At 41.1% G+C, this 20,464-nt stretch overlaps 1 protein-coding gene across 7 annotated transcripts in view; it reads left to right on the forward strand.

Moving 5' to 3' along the window:
• aff4 (AF4/FMR2 family, member 4) overlaps positions 1-20,464 on the forward strand; it is a 128,513-nt gene that overhangs the window by 76,670 nt on the left and 31,379 nt on the right. For 4 of the 7 annotated variants that reach the window (XM_067996112.1, XM_067996111.1, XM_067996113.1 and 1 more), the window contains 5 exons: positions 345-371; positions 6,768-6,822; positions 7,787-7,824; positions 8,565-8,724; positions 18,648-19,565. In XM_067996112.1, coding sequence (XP_067852213.1) covers positions 345-371; positions 6,768-6,822; positions 7,787-7,824; positions 8,565-8,724; positions 18,648-19,565 — 1,198 coding nt within the window. The remainder of the gene's footprint in view (positions 1-344; positions 372-6,767; positions 6,823-7,786; positions 7,825-8,564; positions 8,725-18,647; positions 19,566-20,464) is intronic. The other 3 variants (XM_067996115.1, XM_067996116.1, XM_067996117.1) reach the window with 3 other exon arrangements.

A 20,464-nucleotide genomic window follows, 5' to 3' on the forward strand; every position in this document is an offset into this window, starting at 1 on the left:
ATAACTGAAATAGTAGCAGGATTACATGGAAAATAAAAGGATTTGGCAACAAAGAATTTCTAGGTCAGAATTGCGATTATTGGTTGATTTGATTTCCTTGTGTTTTAAATCATGCAGTTCAATAATCTTGGCTTGTGGTTGTAGGTAAAATATGTTCTCAGCTTAGATCTCACTTTGGAACTGAAGAGAACATAAATAAAGAAGAGCTTTGTGTGTGTAGCTTTCCATTTTTTTTAAACTGCTCTAGATCTCAAGACAATAATAATGAATGAAATTATATTTAAGCACCAAGAATAATAGTTTGTAAGTGATATGGTTTAACACCTTCTTTCTTTTATGAATAGCTCTGAAACTGACCAGACTGCTTCAAGGTAAGTCTACCTGCAATTGGGTGTTAATTCTAACATAGAAAACAGACTTGTGTGGGGTGTATCTCTTTGGTCCTTGTACATGAGTTCCATATGATGATGCTACGGAACGGTCTCCATACTTCTTGACATTCTTTCCCCATTATCTAATGAGCTAAGTCACATTCCCAACTTGGTGAGTGGTTGTTCAGGTGCCACGTGTAACATCTGCAGGAGTCTTAGGTAGTGAAGATCATGGTGCATTGGTGGAAAATGGCAGCTAAATGTTAGTTGTTTAGACTGTTGCCTGCAGAGAAGATGGCCTACTGTAGTGATTACTTTTGCCAGGCTCTGTGTGTGCTTGAGGCAAGTGCTCCGGAGAATTCCATTATACCAGACTACTGAGAAGGCCAACAAACCAAGGGGATCATACCACATTGTTCACCTGCTCCAACCTGGCATCACAGAAACCTCAAGGTTTTTTTTTCACCATTTTTTTTCCCTCTAGTCCTTTCTCTGCTCTGTCTTTTTCCCCTCTTTTCCCCCCCCCCCCACTTTCCTTTTGTTGTTTGTGAAACCAAGTTCTCGGGTACATTTGTTCTGTAAACAACAATGGTGTGCTCCAAAAGTAATTGCTTTGGGACATCCTAAGGACATGAAAGGTGTGAAATAAAAGCTTTTTTTTTTAATCAGCGCTGACCTGGCTGGAATGTGGCCTTTGAAATGCTACGGTGGGATTTCCTAAAAGTCTTCCCAATTAATTTGGGTAAATCTCTTATTTAAAGTTGAAACTGCACTTTAAACCACAGGGGTTTTCCCCCAAAATCATTGGTAAGCCCTTTCCTTTTTTTTTAAACGTAGGGAGGGAGGGGAGGTGGTATGTGGAGCCTTCGTTCTTCTTCCCCATCCCACATGCCTGTACCTGTATCTTGCACCGTACGTTCTTTACCTTCATGTTCTCTCCAACGACATTTTGCTGTTCCTGCCCTGAACACCTGTTTTCTTCCTCTTCCCACTCCCTCTTGTTCCTTTCCATTTTCCTACCCTGCCCTCCAACCTGAAAGCCCATGCCTTTCATCCCGTTCCCCACCTACCAAACATAACAAACAGGACTCCCAAGATTACACACTATCAAGTTGAACCCGAATGAGTTGCGAGGGAGAAAGATGGAACTGGGGTGCAGAGTGTTTGACAAGAACTGAACAGAATGACCATGGACAGTTCTAGGTCATCCACAACTTCATCTCGGGCAAGCAGTCAGACAAGTGTGGTGGTGACCACGGAGTCTATTTTAGAGGTAGAGATTAATGACCTCAACATACATATGGAAGCTGACCTCATACCTATGGATGATGTTGCCCAGGAGCAGCATGCAGATGAGGAATAGGAGGACGACCAGGTTGGAATCTTGTGACACTTTTCAGAGTGGGAGGAGAAATGATTGCATGTGATGTGCTGGTTATATCTGGACAGTAATGGGGTACGGTAGTGTAGGGGTTATATTACTGGACTAGTAATCTAGATGTCTGGACTAATAATCCAGAGAATGTAAGTTCAAATACAACCATGGCAGCTTGAGAATTTGAATTCAGTTTTTAAAAATCTAGAAATAAAAAGCTGGTGTAGGTATTTTTTAAAAAAGGGTGACCAAGATGCTGTCAGAATATCAAAAGCCCACCCAGTTCACTAATGTCATTTAGGGAAGGAAACTTGCCTTCCTTATCCGGTCTGGCCCACACCAACATGGTTGATTCTTAACTGCCCTTTGAAGTCGACTCGCAAGTCACTACAAAGAAAACAAACTGCAACGTCAAAGGAGGCAACCCACCACTACCTTATCACGGTAACTAGGGATGGGTAATAAATGCTGGCGCTGCTAGTGACACTCACACTCAAGAATGAATTTTTTGAAACAGGCAGGAGTGGAACCAAATGAGGGTGATGCCATGGAGGTGTACCATGGGGTGTTTTGGTCAAATGCTTTAGAGAAGTTGAGAACAGGGAGACCAGAACATATGGTCACAGTCACAAAGGATGCCGATGACTTTGTCCAGGATGCGCTCGGCACTGTAGACAAAGTGGAAACTTGACTGAAGGGATTCAAACAAAGAATAATGGGAAAGGTAAGCACAGACCTCGATGATTACATGTTCAAAGACCCTGCAGAGAACAGGGGGTCTCAAATCATTCATCCAAGTGATGGTACTTAGACTGAATCAAGACAGATTAACCCACTGAAGCTTATTGCAACATTTTTTAAAAACAAAAGTCTTGATTCTACTCGGACTACTCTGAACCTAGAAATGTTAAACAGTAAACGAGGGGTGTCCAAAGTTTTGACTTTGTGGGCCACATAGATACATACCATGGGGCCCTGGAGAGGTGGGCACATAAAGTTTAAGATGTTCCCATTGATTTTTGTATGTCACAAGTTGCTAACAGATTTTGGTGTCCTAATTTAGGATTTATCCACCAGTGGGGCTAAAAACAAAAAGCAACCCTTTCCAATCCTTCAGACCCACAAATTTTGCACAGAACAAACCAACAAATAGAAAATATAAATCCAAATAGCACTGAGTTGCTTGAGCTTTAAGGGATGGATTTTCAAAGCTCATTGGTCACATGTGGCCCTGAGTCTACAGATTGGGCACCCCTGCAATGGACTACTTTATGTGGGAGGCTTTTTCCCCCCAAATGCAGTACACAGTACTGAGTAGTTCATTATCAGTTATATATACTATCAGAAAAACTCATTGGTAAAATGCTTGTTGCGAGATAGATGTTGGGTACCTTCTGTGTGACTTATTCATATTGTGTGTACAGCTCCCTGTGTATATTGAACTCAGCATGCTTGCTATATCGTAGTAAGAGAAGTGTTTTTCTTTTAATAAAGTTTATTATAAACATGCCAGCAATGAATTTTAAACAGTAATGAATGCTGTTTCTGGTGTACTATTGATATTTGTAAACCAGTCAAGATGTGCATTTATTAAGACATCATCACAATTGAAACACAGCTTTGTTCAATTATGAATATCTAGTCTACATTTAGCTACCATGCATACACCAACTCCCTCCTTGCCTACGGGCTCGCACTTTTTCTTTCCTGCATACATCTCTCTCCAAGTTTGCCTTTCATTCTAGCCTTTTTTTGGCCTGTTACTCCTTCACTGCTGCTATTATCCATTCTGAGTTCAATTTACGGCGCTTCGTGTGAACAGAAATTCTAATAATCACAAGCTAAACTACTCAACTGCTGCCAAACTCCAAAGCCAACAGTATCAACCTGGCAACCATGCCCCTTCTCAGGATAAGAGACCACAAAAATCAACAAATATTTATTTAAAATCAGACACCAGCAAATGTTGGAAGCAAAATATACTTTGAGATAGTGATGTATTATACAGAACAGACAACTTGTGAAACACCATAACTCACTCGTAGCACTGGAGTTTAGAATTTCGACAGCTTGCTCTGCTTAATACATATTCTTCAATCCACATTATAATTCTATGATCATAGTCGTGTTTGCATTTGTGTATTTGTCTCCAGTAAATGTATCATTTTCCATATGATCGCATACTGCTCTACTGCAACAGCTTGCAAGGTTGCTTCAGTTTGTTTTTAAAAAAAACTATCAGTCTTAGAATTTCTAAATAATTAACTGCAAATTTATTAAATTTGATAGTCACAATTATTAATCTTTCAGTGCAGATATTGCCACACATCAACTACATACAGCACCTTGCTCATCCACCTTGACAGCTGGTAATGGTTTTTTAAAAAAAATCCTTCAGGATTCAAACCTTCATGGTGAACATTTAAAGAAATATTTCATAATTCTCAACGAATATACATTCCATTGAGAAATAAAAGCTATACAGGAAAAGTGATCTATCCGTGGCCAACTAAAGAAGTTAAGGATAGTATTAGATTAAAAGAAGAGGCATATAATGTTGCCAAGAAGAGTAATAAGCCTGAGGATTGGTAGAGTTTTAGAAACCAGCAAAAGATGACCAAAAAATTGCGAGAGAAAATGGAATATGAGAGTAAACTAGTAAGAATTATAAAAATCAGATTGTAAGAGCTTCTACAAGTATCTAAAAAGGAAGAGAGTAGCAAAAGTAAATGTGGGTCCCTGAGAGGCTGAGACAGGAGAAATTATAGTAGGGAGTAATATTTTGTATCTGTCTTCAAATAGAAGACACAAAAAACATACCAGCAATAATGGGGAACCAAGGTACTAATGAGAGTGAGGAACGTAAAGTAATTAATATTGATAAAGAAAGAGTACTGGAGAAATTAATGGGACTAAAAGCCGACAAATCCCCTGGACCTGATGGCCTACCTCTTAGGGTTCTAAAAGAGGTGGCTGCAGAGATGGTGAACGCATTGGTTGTGATTTTCCAAAATTACCTAGATTCTGTATCGTTCTCGGTGGATTGGAGGGTAGCAAATGTAACACCATCATTCAAGAAAGGACGGAGAGAGAAAACAGGGAACTACAGACCAGTTAGCCTGACATCAGTCATCGGGAAATGCTGGAATCTATTATTAAGGACATGGTAACAAGGCATTTAGAAAATCATAATATGATTGGAGTCAACATGGTTTTATGAAAGGGAAATTGTGTTTGACGAACCTATTAGAGTTTTTTGAGGATGTAATTGACAGGGTAGTTAAAAGGGAACTAGTGGATGTAGTATATTTGAATTTTCAAAAGGCATTTGATAAGGTACCACATAAAAGGTTGTTAGGCATGATAATGGCTCATGGCATTGGGGGTAATATATAAGCATGGATAGCGGATTGGTTAACAGATAGAAAACAGAGTAGGAATAAAGGGGTCATTTTCAGGTTGGCATGCTACTAGTGGGGTGCCGCAAGGATCAGTGCTGGAGCCTCAGCTACTTAAAATCTTTGAATGACTTAGATGAAGGGACCGAGTGTAATGTATCCAAGGTCGCTGATGATACAAAGCGAGGTGGGAAAGGAAGCTGTGAGGAGGACAGAGTCTGCAAAGGGATATAGACAGGTTAAGTGGCCAAGAAGGTGGCAGAGTATAATGTGGAGAAATGTGAGGTTATTCACTTTAGTAGGAAGAATAGAAAAGCAGAATATTTTTTTTAATGGTGAAAAACTATTAAATGCTGGTCTTCAGAGGGATTTTTATGTCCTTGTACATAAAACACAAAGTTGATGTGCAGGTACAGCAAGCAATAAGGAAGGCAAATGGTATGTTGGCCTTTTATTGCAAGCGGGTTGGAGTATAAAGAGCAAGGAAGTCTTGCTGCAATTGTGCAGGGCTTTGGTGAGACCACACCTGGAGTACTGTGTACAGTTTTGGTCTCCTTATCTAAGGAAGGATATACTTGCATTAGAGGGGGTGCAACGAAGGTTCACTAGATTAATTCCTGGGATGAGAGGATTGTCCTGAGGAAGGATTGAGTGGAATGGGCCTATACTCTGTAATTTAGAAGAATGAGAGGTTATTGAAACACACAAGGTTCTGAGAGGGCTTGATAGGATAGATGATGAGAGGCTGTTTCTCTGGCTGGAGAGTCTGGAACTAGGGGGCAGAGTCTTGGGATAAGGGGTTGGCCATTTAGAACCGAGATGAGGAAATATTTCTTCACTCAGGATAATGAATCTTTGGAATTCTCTACTCCAGAGGGCTGTGGATGCTCAGTCGTTGAGTATATTCAGGGCTGAGATCGATAGATTTTTGGACTGAGGGAATGAAGGGATATGGGGATCGGTCGGGAATGTGGAGTTGACGTCGAAGATCAGCCGTGACTTTATTGAATGGCAGAGCAGGCTCGAGGGGCCATATGGCCGCCTTCTATTTCTTATGTTCAGGTGATTTATAAACTGTAAGAGGTTAATTAATTCAACTATACCTTGATTTAGATTACTGACTTGTACTCCCTCTGAAGTATTCAATAATTTTCCATTTAAACAATTGCTGAACATTTTCCATGCTCTAAAAATATGATGATCTGATACTTGTCTCACAACTATAACAGAAATCATCCTGTTTACTTGATGAAGTTTCAATAAAAAGGGTTTTTAAATAGAGCCTGTCTTTCTCCTTTTTTCAGTGAAATGCAGACCCAAATATTTCACATGGCTTTTATTTTCCTTGTGAATGGGAATTTAACCAATTTGTGATTTTGCACTCCTGATTGATACATTGACCTCATTTTGTAAATTTTATCACACGCTTCCATTTTGTCTTCTCTTGTGTTCCACTACATTAGATGTCTGGAGAGGGTTCCACTGAAATTGGAGCTTTCTATCCTTTTGCAGGTTTGAAAGTACAGCTGAACATTTCACTATCTGTTGATGCAGATCACTTCCTATCAACCAGACTTGCTTCTTATAGTGGTGATGATGGTAATTCTGTTTCCTTTTGTGTAGAATGTTGGAAGATGACCTCAAACTTAGCAGCAGTGAAGACAGCGATGCAGACCAGGTTTGCCTTCACTCCAGCATTTGCTTTCTGTGTATGAAAACTGAAATTGCTTAATTATATAAAAACTAATTTGCAATTGATAAACTTGCTTGCATCAGACTGTTAATGTGCTGGAAAAATATGAATAAGTTGCTCAACTCTTGAAGAGTGGACTAAGTTTTTTTTGTTAAACTTCCCTAACTGATCTTTTCACTCACCAAAAACTTGAGGTATTTAATTGGCTAAAAAGGTTTACATTTATCAATGGTGTATAGGTAGAGTTAATGGAAGTAAGAACTACAACTATACATAAAGGATCACATGCAGCAGATGGCAAAGAAAGGAGCATCAAAGGACTGGAAATGGAAAAAGAAAGGCATTGGTATTACAGGATTTATAAGTTGACCGGTTGACTTATTTGCAGCTTGCCAAAACAAGAAACAAGCTGATGTTGTGTTTGCAAGTGGAATCTATCATTCATCGCCCTCCTACAAAGTCACATCAGAAGCACAGGGCTAATAATGGAGAGAAAAAAAATCAAAACTGTACTAATACTGATGGTTTTACATTTGGACCTAAACCTATTAGTACAGCTAGAAACAGATTTCTCCCCCTGCCAAACAAAACGTTGCTTTGTCATGTGGGTTTTTCAACCTTGCTTTTGTATTTTAATACATCAGCCCCAATCTGCTTGCTCAGTGGTTTAATACATGTTCAATAACATCTTTTAGGATACTTTGCTGATTATATCACTCTTGCACAGAAGTTGCATGTTGTTTGGGTAGGGGGATTCAACTTTAATTGAATCTACATAGCAAAAACACAAGTCTTCCTACATTTAAAAATATTTGAACTGAGAAGAATTGACATGTCACATCTTCCAAAAGAGTTTTTTTGAATGTGTGAAAGAAATTGGCAAATCCTAATTTATGTATTGATGTATCCTAATTTTATGAGTATCTTTTGTATTTTTCTTTATTTCTAGGACTTGGCTAAACCACCTGCAAGGGCTACTCCTGAAGGGTAAGTAGTACTTGTCTGCATGTAATCTAAAAAGACCATTCTTCATCCATGCCTCCTCACAATACATCGTTACCATTTTTTTGACCAGGAAAAATGCAGGTCATCTACTCGTTGACTTAATGACACTGCATCAGGAACTTGGTACAAAGAATTGTGGACATTAGCCTGCACCAAATAAATTAAAATCCTTGAGGCATTCACCACTATCTATAGTTAAGACCAGCAACATGTTAACACATTTAGACTGGCAGTTGCATGGAATTATAAAATGTGTTTCCAGAATACTTTTTATATCGCCGGTGAATTACTGTTCAGTGAATAACTTGTTTTCGCAGCATTTTATTCACTTACCAGAACATTAAGAATAACTTGATGCATAATTTCTGGTCCTTTCGAAATTGGAAGATTTTTTTGTGAACTAGATTGTAAAACAAAAAATGGCGTGCAACACATGCAGAAGTTACTTGTCATTAGAGCTATAAACCTGGTAACGTGTTTAATGGGGTGATTTTACCTATTCGGTTAACAGAATTGATATTTGGTATAGATAGAAAATATCTATTCACTTAAAACAAAGCTTAACTAGCTCGTGTCCACTCAAGTATAGATGACTACTTCAACTTCACATTTTTATTTTTTAAAAAAGAAAAATTATATTTAATATCTTTATATATTTATACTGTGTTTATTTCTTATTTGACTAGTTGCTAGAACTTACCAAATATTTCTGTTACTTTCAGTAGTTCTGAGCCTTCCCAGCAAAACAATGAGTGTATGGAACCTCCTAGGGCTGACTCCAGCAGCCACAGTGGGTCTGAAAGTAGTTCTGGATCAGACTCTGAAAGTGAGAGCAGCTCCAGTGACAGTGAGGCGAATGAACCATCATGTATATCTCCTGAGGTATGCTAAGGGTTTGATGTTTGAAAGCATAGTGAAGAAACCTGTCTGTATAATGGAAGAGTATACCAGTGACTGGTATCATATATCTTGCAAAATGTTCAAATACTGTAATTTAGGTATTGGGGCATCTCAATTATATTAGGAGTGTTGCATGTTGTGCACACTTCCTGTAACTGTCTTCCTGTCACACTTTCCCCATCGCACTTAGTTCATTGACTCATAGTAAAACCGCAGCAATCATAACAGCAATGGGGAATGTACAAATCAAAAGTGAGGAAAACTGTTAGACAACAGCATATAATCCAACTTGGTGAGCAGTGTCACTGGAGGTCCACAATTAATACATTTAAAATGGTCATACTACTTCATAGTGAAATGTCCTAATTTATGAAGTTACATCAAACAATTTATAAATGTATTCAAAGTTCTTGCAGTTCATGGTTTTGCAGAATTATTCCACTTCAAACCATCTTCCTCCTGGGGTATGTGCAAATTTATTAATTGTGCTTCTATCATATTTGTGAGAGCAGAAGACTAGTTAAGTGTACCAAATAAATTGCTCAAAAACATTTCAGGACCCTTCCATCTGTTTTTCCTCAGTAATTGACATTTCTAATGTTCAAAATAAGGTTTCAAAGTAATATGGAAAAACAATTTAAAATTTGATATAAAGTTGTCGTGATGCGTTTGAGTAGTTTACTTCAGCCCCTCTCAAACGCCACTGGCATGAAGTTTTAATCTGAATGAGTTATCCCTCCTTCAGCTTTAGGAAGATGCCACAGATTGAGCGGATGCCGTTTTCACCATTTTCTACCTAACATCAGTAGGTTTTTCTCACTGCAAGTGAAAGGCTGTTTGACCTGTGACCAGATTTCTGAATTTCTTTTATCCAAATGATTGCAAAATGCAGTGCACAACAATTTTCATTTTATTTTCTTAAGATAATGTTTTGCTTACTATCCACAGCTGAATTAAACTGATTGAATTTTACCTCCAAGAAAGCCAAATGGAGAGAGGCAGAGCAACAGCAGCTGTTCTTTTTGTTTATACTTAAGCTGAAACAGTTAATTTATTCTTCAAATTTTGGGTCCATGTATAGATAAGAATCTTTCTTTTCAATTGAACGCAGATATTGTTTCTGGAGTAAGTTGCAGAATTTTTACGACTGACAGTAATGTGTAGATGTTTGAGAGAGGACAGTGTGACATGTTGAGATCTGCTCCCAGATATCAACGTTTCCTCCTCTATTCCCACAACCCTACCAAAGTACTTGCCTATCACACTGCCTGATTGTTTGTGGCTGCATACCTTACTCCCAGTATGAAGCTAGCTTTAAACGCAAACGGTGCTCTAAATACTGTATTTGCTGGATGTATGTTGGCATAGTCAGCAAATATATTAACAGTGGATTTTGCATTTAGAACCCAGGACTAATGGTTGTGAATTCAAGGGAAGGGGGGATGCCTCATGGTCAGGCGGGGCCGAACCACATGAACTTGGGCACACCCTGCCTCAGTGCTACTTACTATGCCCAGCCCCCTTCCCTCAGTGTTGACAGACTTCTGTGACCATCTCACTGCCCCCTAACTTCCTTACCCAGTGCTATCAGCACTGTCGCTTGTTTCACCTCGCCCTCCAAGACTGCCAAATTCAAGGGCCCTCTCCCCCGAATACTGAAAGGCATTGATGTTTCCCAACAAAGCATCTCCTCCCTGCACCCCCCGCCCCCCCCCTGCCAATGCTATTACACCCAAAAGCCTCTTTCCAGTGCAGCCAGACCACACAACACTCACCAGAACCTAAGACCACCTGCCCCAGTGTTTACAGACCCTAGGACACACCATTCTCCCAAACAGTGCTGCCAAATCGTGGGACTCGCTTTCAGTGCTGCCAGACCCCAGAAATCACTCCGTAAAATAAGCTCTATATTCCACTCTTCTTCCATCCCAAAACTGTAAACTCCAGCTTTCCCAACAGTAATGCCATACCCTAGTACCAACACGCCATGCTGCCAAAGCCCAGCAACCCGCATTGCTGTTGCTGAACTCGACATACCTACCTCCAATTGTTAAACGTTGCCCACCATCTTCCTAAACACCCATCCCTCGTTTTACTTCAAATAGGTCAATCCTGTAGTTTAATTTGGAGAGGGAGAGGACTGGTATTCGATTGCTGGCCATCACCCCTTGTCAGTAATGAGGTGTTTATCTGTTAATTAGTGAGTGATTTTTTTAGTTGAAAAACAATAGAATTCATGAGATGGTCACTTATTGCAAAAACGCTTTCTGTTGGCATGGTTTGTATTTCAGTAGGTGTAAGTCAGAGTCCAGTTATACGAACCAAAAGCAAAATACTATAGATGCTAGATATCTACAATAAACACAGAAAATGCTGGAAACACTGAGCTGGTCAGGCAGCATCTGTGGAGAGCGGAATGTAGGGTTTATGTTTCAGGTTTCTAGCTCTATTCATCCTTTAAGCTGCAACAGCTCCTGATTCTGACAAAAGGTCATCGACCTGAAATATTAACCCTACCTTCCCCTCCACAGATGCTGCCTGACCTGAGCGTTTCCAGCATTTTCTGTCTTTATTCCAATTATATGCATAAGTTTAAAGTACACAAAAACTGTGCAAGGTAAGTCTGGGGTAAAGCTGCTTGTGCACAGGCCTGCGACAATGATGCATTTTTAATTTGGCTAACTGATCTTGAAGGTTCATAATGGAAGTGTTAAGTGCGCAGAAGTGATAAATGTTCTTCAACCTTCAGCTACCTAGGCCCTAAGCTCTTGAATTCCCTCCCTAAACCTCTCTGCCTCACTCCCCTCTCTCCTCTTCAAGTTGCTCCTTAAAACCTACCTTTTTGACCAAGCTTTTAGTCACCTGTCCTAAAATCTCTGGCTCGGTGTCAAATTTAGTTTGATAACGCTCCTGTGAAGCGCCTTTGGATGTTTTGCGAGATTAAAGTTGCTATATAAATGCAGGTTGTTGTCATATGGCTGAGTAATTGGTAAATGCAGTCCCTTGAATGCTTTCACTGTGCCTGGTTGGTCTAAAAGAAGCATTTCTCACCTAAAGTAACCAAAAGCTTCAATCACTTCGGAGGTGATCTGAAATTTTCCCTTCAATACGTAGCATTTAAAAAGTATTATTTTGCTATTTTGTGTTAAGAATATCAACTTCTGTGTCTTGTTGTGCCATCCTTCTTGTTCATTTCTGTCTTTTCACTCTTGCTTTTTATATGGCTGCAAAATTCCACAACCAACAGATCAGATCAAAGATCTGCAGTCCTGCCACATCCATTCGTGAATGGTGGTGGACAGTTAAACAACTAACGGGAGGAGGAGGCTGTGTAAACATCCCCATCCTCAATGATGATGTGGAGATGCCGGTGATGGACTGGGGTTGACAATTGTAAACAATTTTACAACACCAAGTTATAGTCCAGCAATTTTATTTTAAATTCACGAGCTTTTGGAGGCTACCTCCTTCGTCAGGTGAACGACGTGAAAATGAAATCCTCGAGATGAAATCGCATTTATAATTCACAGAACAATGCTTGGTGATTACAGACAGTTTTTTCAACTGCCCGTTGCCAAGGCAATCAGTGTGCAGACAGACAGGTGTTACCTGCCAGGTCTCACGGAATATACAAATCACCAAAAAAAAACAACAAACAAAAAAAAACAGAGATAGAGAGGTAGAAACATAGAAAAGACAGCAACTGACCCGTTATATTAAAAACAGATAACATTTGTTCGCTGGTGGGGTAACGTGTAGCGTGACATGAACCCAAGATCCCGGTTGAGGCCGTCCTCATGGGTGCGGAACTTGGCTATCAATTTCTGCTGGACGATTTTGCGTTGTCGTGTGTCTCGAAGGCCGCCTTGGAGTACGCTTACCCGAAGGTCGGTGGATGAATGTCCATGACTGCTGAAGTGTTCCCCGACTGGGAGGGAACCCTCCTGTTTGGCGATTGTTGCGCGGTGTCCGTTCATCCGTTGTCGCAGCGTCTGCATGGTCTCGCCAATGTACCATGCTCTGGGGCATCCTTTCCTGCAACGTATGAGGTAGACAACGTTGGCCGAGTCGCAGGAGTATGAACCATGCACCTGGTGGGTGGTGTCCTCTCGTGTGATGGTGGTATCTGTGTCGATGATCTGGCATGTCTTGCAGAGGTTACCGTGGCAGGGTTGTGTGGTGTCGTGGATGCTGTTCTCTTGAAAGCTAGGTAATTTGCTGCGAACGATGGTCTGTTTGAGGTTGGGTGGCTGTTTAAAGGCGAGTAGTGGAGGTGTGGGGATGGCCATAGCGAGGTGTTTGTCCTCATTGATGACATGTTGAAGGCTGCGGAGAACATGGCGTAGTTTCTCCGCTCCGGGGAAGTACTGGACGACAAAGGGTACTCTGTTGGTTGCGTCCCGTGTTAGTCTCCTGAGGAAGTCTATGCGATTTTTTGCTGTGGCCCGTCGGAACTGTCGATCGATGAGTCGAGCGTCATATCCCGTTCTTACTAGGGCGTCTTTCAGCGTCTGTAGGTGTCCATCGCGTTCCTCCTCGTCTGAGCAGACCCTGTGTATTCGCAGGGCCTGTCCATAGGGGATGGCCTCTTTGACGTGGTTAGGGTGGAAGCTGGAAAAGTGGAGCATCGTGAGGTTGTCCGTGGGCTTGCGGTAGAGTGAGGTGCTGAGGTGCCCGTCTTTGATGGAGATTCGTGTGTCCAAGAAAGAAACTGATTCTGAGGAGTAGTCCATGGTGAGCTTGATGGTGGGGTGGAACTTGTTGATGTTATCGTGTAGTCTCTTTAGTGATTCCTTGCCGTGGGTCCATAGAAAGAAAATGTCGTCGATGTATCTGGTGTATAGTGTTGGTTGGAGGTCTTGTGCAGTGAAGAAGTCCTGCTCGAACTTGTGCATGAAAATGTTGGCGTATTGGGGTGCGAATTTGGTCCCCATGGCTGTTCCGTGTGTTTGGGTAAAGAACTGGTTATCGAAGGTGAAGAAGTTGTGATCCAGGATGAAGCGGATGAGTTGTAGGATGGCTTCCGGAGATTGGCTGTTGTTGGTGTTGAGTATTGATGCTGTCGCAGCGATGCCGTCATCGAGACCATGCAGACGCTGCGACAACGGATGAACGGACACCGCGCAACAATCGCCAAACAGGAGGGTTCCCTCCCAGTCGGGGAACACTTCAGCAGTCATGGACATTCATCCACCGACCTTCGGGTAAGCGTACTCCAAGGCGGCCTTCGAGACACACGACAACGCAAAATCGTCGAGCAGAAATTGATAGCCAAGTTCCGCACCCATGAGGACGGCCTCAACCGGGATCTTGGGTTCATGTCACGCTACACGTTACCCCACCAGCGAACAAATGTTATCTGTTTTTAATATAACGGGTCAGTTGCTGTCTTTTCTATGTTTCTACCTCTCTATCTCTTTTTTTGTTTGTTGTTTTTTTTTTGGTGACTTGTATATTCCGTGAGACCTGGCAGGTAACACCTGTCTGTCTGCACACTGATTGCCTTGGCAACGGGCAGTTGAAAAAACTGTCTGTAATCACCAAGCATTGTTCTGTGAATTATAAATGCGATTTCATCTCGAGGATTTCATTTTCACATCGTTCACCTGACGAAGGAGGTAGCCTCCGAAAGCTTGTGAATTTAAAATAAAATTGCTGGACTATAACTTGGTGTTGTAAAATTGTTTACAATCCTCAATGATGGCAGAGTCCAGCACGTGAGTGGAAAAGACAAGGCTAAAGCATTTGCAACCATCTTCAGCCAGAAGTGCTGAGTAGATGATCCATCTCGACCTCCTCCCGATATCCCCACCATCACAGAAGCCAGTCTTCAGCCAATTCAATTCACTCCACGTGATATCAAGAAACGGCTGAGTGCACTGGATACAACAAAGTCCAAGGGCCCCGACAACATCCCGGCTGTTGTGCTGGAGACTTGTGCTCCAGAACTAGCCGTGCCTCTAGCCAAACTGTTCCAGTACAGTTACAACACTGGCATCTACCCAACAATGTGGAAAATTGCCCAGGTGTGTCCTGTCCACAAAAAGCAGGACAAATCCAATCCGGCCAATTACCGCCCCATCAGTCTACACTCAATCATCAGCAAAGTGATGGAAGGTGTCGTCGACACCCCATCCACCACCCTAAACATTCACTCCCTTCACCACCGGCGCACAGTGGCTGCAGTGTGTACCATCCACAGGATGCACTGCAGCAACTCGCCAAGGCTTCTTCAACAGGACCTCCCAAACCCACGACCTCTACCACCTAGAAGGACAAGAGCAGGAGGTACATGGGAACAACACCGCCTGCACATTCCCCTCCAAGTCACACACCATCCCGACTTGGAAATATATTGTCGTTCCTTCATCGTCGCTGGGTCAAAATCCTGGAACTCCCTTCCTAACAGCACTGTGGGAGAACCTTCACCACACGGACTGCAGCGGTTCAAGAAGGTGGCTCACCACCACCTTCTCGAGGGCAATTAGGGATGGGTAATAAATGCCGGCCTCGCCTGCGATTCCCACATTTCATGAACGAATAAAAAAGAAAAAATGGTCAGGACTGGGAACTGAATATACCAGGTTATAAGGTCTACATAAAGGATAGGGAAACTGGTAGACGGGGAGGAGCATCCTTCGTGATTAAGGATGAAATTGCTTCAATGATCAGAGAGGATATACCGAGAGGTAAACAGGCAGTGGAGACTTAATGGGTAGAATTAAGAAATAGAAAAGAATTGAAGACTGTAGTTGGAGTTGTGTATGGGTCCCTGGTAGCAGCTATGAAGTGGTAGAATGTTTAAATGCAGAGATTAGACAAGCATGTAGCAAAGGCAGGGTGGTTTTTATCGGGGATTTTAACTTTCATATTGATTGGGATAAGCAGACGAGCTCATGTCAGAAAGGTAATGAATTTCTTGTGTGTTCAGGACAGCTTTGTGCAACAATGTCCTAGAACCTACAAGAGGACTGGCCATATTAGATTTAATAATGAGTAATGAGCCAAATTTAGTTAACAGCCTAACGGTGCGTGAACATTTATCTGATAGCGATCATGACATGATCAAGTTCAATGTCTTGTTTGAAAGGGAGAAACCCTTATCAACTACTAAAATTCTAAATTTAGGTAAAGCCGACTTCAACGGGATGAGACAAAGAGTGGTCCACAGTAAACTAGGCAAATCTGTTAATCGGTAAAAGGACATAAGATCAGTGGGAGGTGTTCAGAAAAGAATTTAACGTGATACAGAACCAGTTCATACCCCTGAGGGGCACGAGCTCTACTTGCCAAAAAAACAGCCATGGATGATAAGAGATAAGGGACAACATAAAAATAAAAGAAATACCATACTAAAATGCAAAAAATAGCACAGATCCTGGCGACTGGGAGAGATACAAAGAACAGCAAAGGGTGACAAAACAGATATTAAGAGCTACAGAAAGGGAGTATGAAAAGAAATTTGCAAAGGATATCAAAATCAACACAAAATTGTTGCAATTATATCAGGAAAAAGAGGGTGGTCGAGCAATGTGGGCCCCTTAAAAACTGATAATGGCAATATTGCAAATGAAAATCAGGAAATGGACTTGTTAAATAATTACTTTGCGTCAGAGTTTACAATAGAGGAAGAGGATAGACACCCCAAGGAAACTAATTTTGCATCAGGGACGGGGACTCACCATAATTAACGTAAGTAAATTAACAGTAATGAAGAAAATAATGGTACTAAAGAGTGGTAAATCCCCAGACCCAGATGGTTTCCATTCCAGCGTTTTAAAGGAAGTAGATGAGAAGCCCTAACTATAATCTTCCAAAGTTCGCTCGATTGAGGAACTGTTCCTTTAGATTGGAAAATTGCACATGTCATTCTGCTATTTAAGAAAGGTGAGAGGGGTAAATCAGGGAATTATGGACCAGTTAGCCTAACATCTGTTGGGAAATTACTAGAGTCTATAATTAAGGATAGAGTGACTGAACACCTTGAAAATTTTCAGCTGATCAGAGAGAGCCAGCATGGATTTGTAACGGGTAGGTCACACCTAACAGACCTGATTGAATTGTTTGAAGAGGTGACTAAAGTAGTGGACAAGGGAATGTCTATGGATGTTGTTTATATGGACTTCCAGAAAGCATTCAGTGAAGTCCCTCATAAGAGACTGTTAACTAAACTTGAAGCTCATGGAACTGAGGGCAAATTATTGACCTGGTTAGGAAATTGGCTGAGCGGCAGGAGACAGAGTAAGGATAATGGGCAGGTACTCAAATTGACAGGATGTGACTAGTGGTGTCCCACAGGGATCTGTGTTGTGGCCTCAACTATTCACTGTATTTAGTAACGACTTGTATGAGGGGATAGAGAACCACGTATCCAAGTTTGTCGATGCCACAAAGATAAGCAACGTTGTAAGCAGTGTCGATGGAAGCATAAAATTAGAGATATTAAGAGATTAAGTGAATGGGCAAAACTGTGATGAGCCCCCACTTAGAATCACAACCATTATTAACTACTTTCTGTCCATGGCAATGTAACCAGTTCCTGATCCAACCCTAGAATTTCCCACCAATCCCACAAAACTTGCTTCGTAGCGTTTTGTGTAGTATTTTGTCTAAGGCTTGAAAGTCTAGATACACAATGTGAACTAGGCTTCCAACTTCCACCAACTTTGTAACTTCCTCAAGAAAATCTGTTAAGTTGATAAGACAGGACCTACTTTTCGAGATGTCATGCTGAGATTCCTTAATCACAACTTTTCTTTACAGTGCATCTCTCTTCTCCCAACTTGCCAATAACCAAAGTCAAACTAATGCACCAATGTTTCCTAGTTCTGACTTACTGCCCTTTATAAATGTTGGTAATAAACAATCCCAGTCCCCAGTGAACTATTTTTTATATATATATATATATATATATATGAGCCACTAGCTCACAGCACAGCTCGCATTTCTTCACGCACCCTAAGGGTGAATGCCATCATGGTCAGTCAGACTAGTCCCATTTTGAGATCACACATTCTACTTAAGTTTGAAGTGTAGCATCAACCCTATGTTCTATTACTGGTAACCTAACATCATCATCAGTAGTGAAGACCGATGCCGAATAGCCATTTAGCGCCTCATATCCTAGGACTCCACCTCAATCTGCCCAGTGGAATCCTTCATTGGTCATATGTAGTTCTTAATGGCCCTCTGATTTCTAACATAGCTGAAAAATACTTTGCTATTACGACACATCTATCGACTGTTCTCTTTTGCACTGCCCTTTTTGGCTGCTGTAATAACAGCTTTCCTTGCCTACAGCTGCATTTGATACCTATCCCTGTTCGAGAGTTGTTTACCGTAAGCTTATGTGTAAAAAAATATATATATTTCTACTTTAGTCTAAATTGTCTTTGTACGTGGCCAATTAGCCAATATGGTTTTGTTTTGCGATGTGCCCTCTTTTAGCTCTATGGACATGAATGGCTTCATTTTGTATAAGGATTACTTTGAAAGATAGATTTTTGTTAGCCATGGGTATTAAGGGATATGGAGCCAAGGTGGGTGGATGGAGTTAGAATACAGATCAGCCATGATCTCGTTGAATGGGCTCGAGAGGCTGAATGGCCTACTCCTGTTCCTATGTTCCTAAAGCATTCCAACTCTGTGTATTTCTATTATCTCCACCTAGTAGTGCTTTATTATCTTTATTCGATCCAAGAAAAATGTTTGAGTGGCAAAAGGTCCAAAGAAAAGCACAAGCAGTGATCTGTCACTCAAGTGAAATAGTGTGTTTGGGTTCAGAATAAACCTTTTGAGACCTTTTTTCACTTGAACATGTTTTTAAAAATATATTTTTTTTAATTCCCAGTGTTTGAAGCAAATCTATGAACATCAGTTCAAAATTTTGGGTTTTTTTGTTCCAGCCTGAACCACCACCTTCAAGTAAGTGGCAATTAGACAATTGGCTGAACAAGGTGAATTCTCACAAAGTTTCACCAGCTTCTTCTGTGGACAGTCACATTCAATCATCACAGAGTCATAGTTACAAGAAGGAGAGTCGAGACCAGAGTGCCACTTACGAAGATCCAGGTGGATCCAAGGATGTAACCACAGCCACTCCTGGAAGGGATTCAAGGAATGCACAGAAAGGGTCAGAAACTAGAGGTCGTCAGAAGTCACCAGCACAAAGTGATGGTAATGCACAGAGGAAGACAGTTGGTAAAAAACAGCCCAAGAAAGCAGAGAGACCAACTGTAACTGAGGAACCAAGAGGAGGGCTAAAAGTTGAAAGCGAGCCCACTTCTGACAGAGCGACTCCTATTCCTGCAAATCGTCACAAAGCTGCTACAAAGGGTTCTAGAAAGCCCAGCACAAAGAGAGAATCTAAGTCCTCAACCAGGACAACTATTGAAAAAAGAAAACACAAAACACCCCAGAAATCGAGGGAGTATGTTGAAACGGACTCATCTTCCTCCGATTCTGAGCAAAGTGAAACTCTCCCTCCTGCTTCCCAAACTCCAAAGTACTCAGAGAATAATAGGACTCCTGTCCATAAATCCTCCATAGATGGGGAAGACAACTTTTTCCAGCAAAGGCTTTTCTCTCCTATGGAAGAGAAAGAACTTCTTTCACCACTGAGTGATGTTGATGACAAATATCGCAACATTACTTCACTCATTGTTAGAATTGACTTAAGTCTGTTATCTAGGAAACCTGAATCACCTCGTAAGGAAACAGAGCAACCCAAAGTGGATAAGGAGATCTCTTTGGATAGGCGCGTGCGAGACACTCCGAAGCAGCCTACTGAAAAAAAGTCGAACAAAGGCAAGCGAAAACACAAGGTGAGAGAAAAACTGCATTTTTGCTTCATACTACATTTCATTTTTTCTACAGTAAAGGAGGCAGTTTAGAGATGTGCTGAATGACTGACTGTTTTAGGAGTATAAATAGTCCTCAGTTTCTTGAAGCGCTTTCAACTGTAGCATTGGCTTCCACATGACTTTTTTTTAAATGTATTGTAGCCTTCCCCCTCTCAAAGGAATTGAGATGGGGTTAATTCTCTCCTCCACTTTCTCTTTACTCACCCAGTTTTTTTTTTAGGAAGTCAAAAATGTTATTAACCTTGCACTGGCTGAGCAATGTGTGAAGAAAACTAGGGTATTTATGGCAGGTTCAGAGCAGCAATTAGCAGAAGCATGGAATAAGTTTATACTGAGATGCTGAAGTTAAATTTGGCCAGGAGAAGAAATAAATTCGTAATGAAAAGTAGCGATATTAAAAAGAAACTTAGACTGTTTGGGCTGATTTTAACACCTTTGGAAGGTTCAAGGATCGTCAACTCAAAGATTTTCTTGTAATTATCTTAACTGCTGACTTTTGGGAGTTTTTTTCTTTTGAGCTCCTCAATTGTTGACTTGTAATTTTCTTTCTTGCACACTTCTTCTATTTTTTTTATCTTCCTCCCCATGTCTTCTAAATGTCCAAACCTTTGTTTCTAATTCCTTTTCAGTTTTGAACAATAGAAAATCCACCCTTTGACATCCAGCCATTGTAAATAATAGCACTAGTACTGACTCTTGCCAGTGGCTGAGCTTTCTAGGAACAGAACTACCAGATTAGAGTACTGTTGTCTCGCACCATTATCTCTGGAGTACCCCAAGGTTCTATTCTTGGCCCCCTTCTATTTCTCATCTACATGCTGCAACTTGCAACATCATCTGAAAACACAAATCTCGGTTCC

This window comes from Heptranchias perlo, chromosome 14 (assembly GCF_035084215.1).
Source record: "Heptranchias perlo isolate sHepPer1 chromosome 14, sHepPer1.hap1, whole genome shotgun sequence".
NCBI lineage: Eukaryota > Metazoa > Chordata > Chondrichthyes > Hexanchiformes > Hexanchidae > Heptranchias > Heptranchias perlo.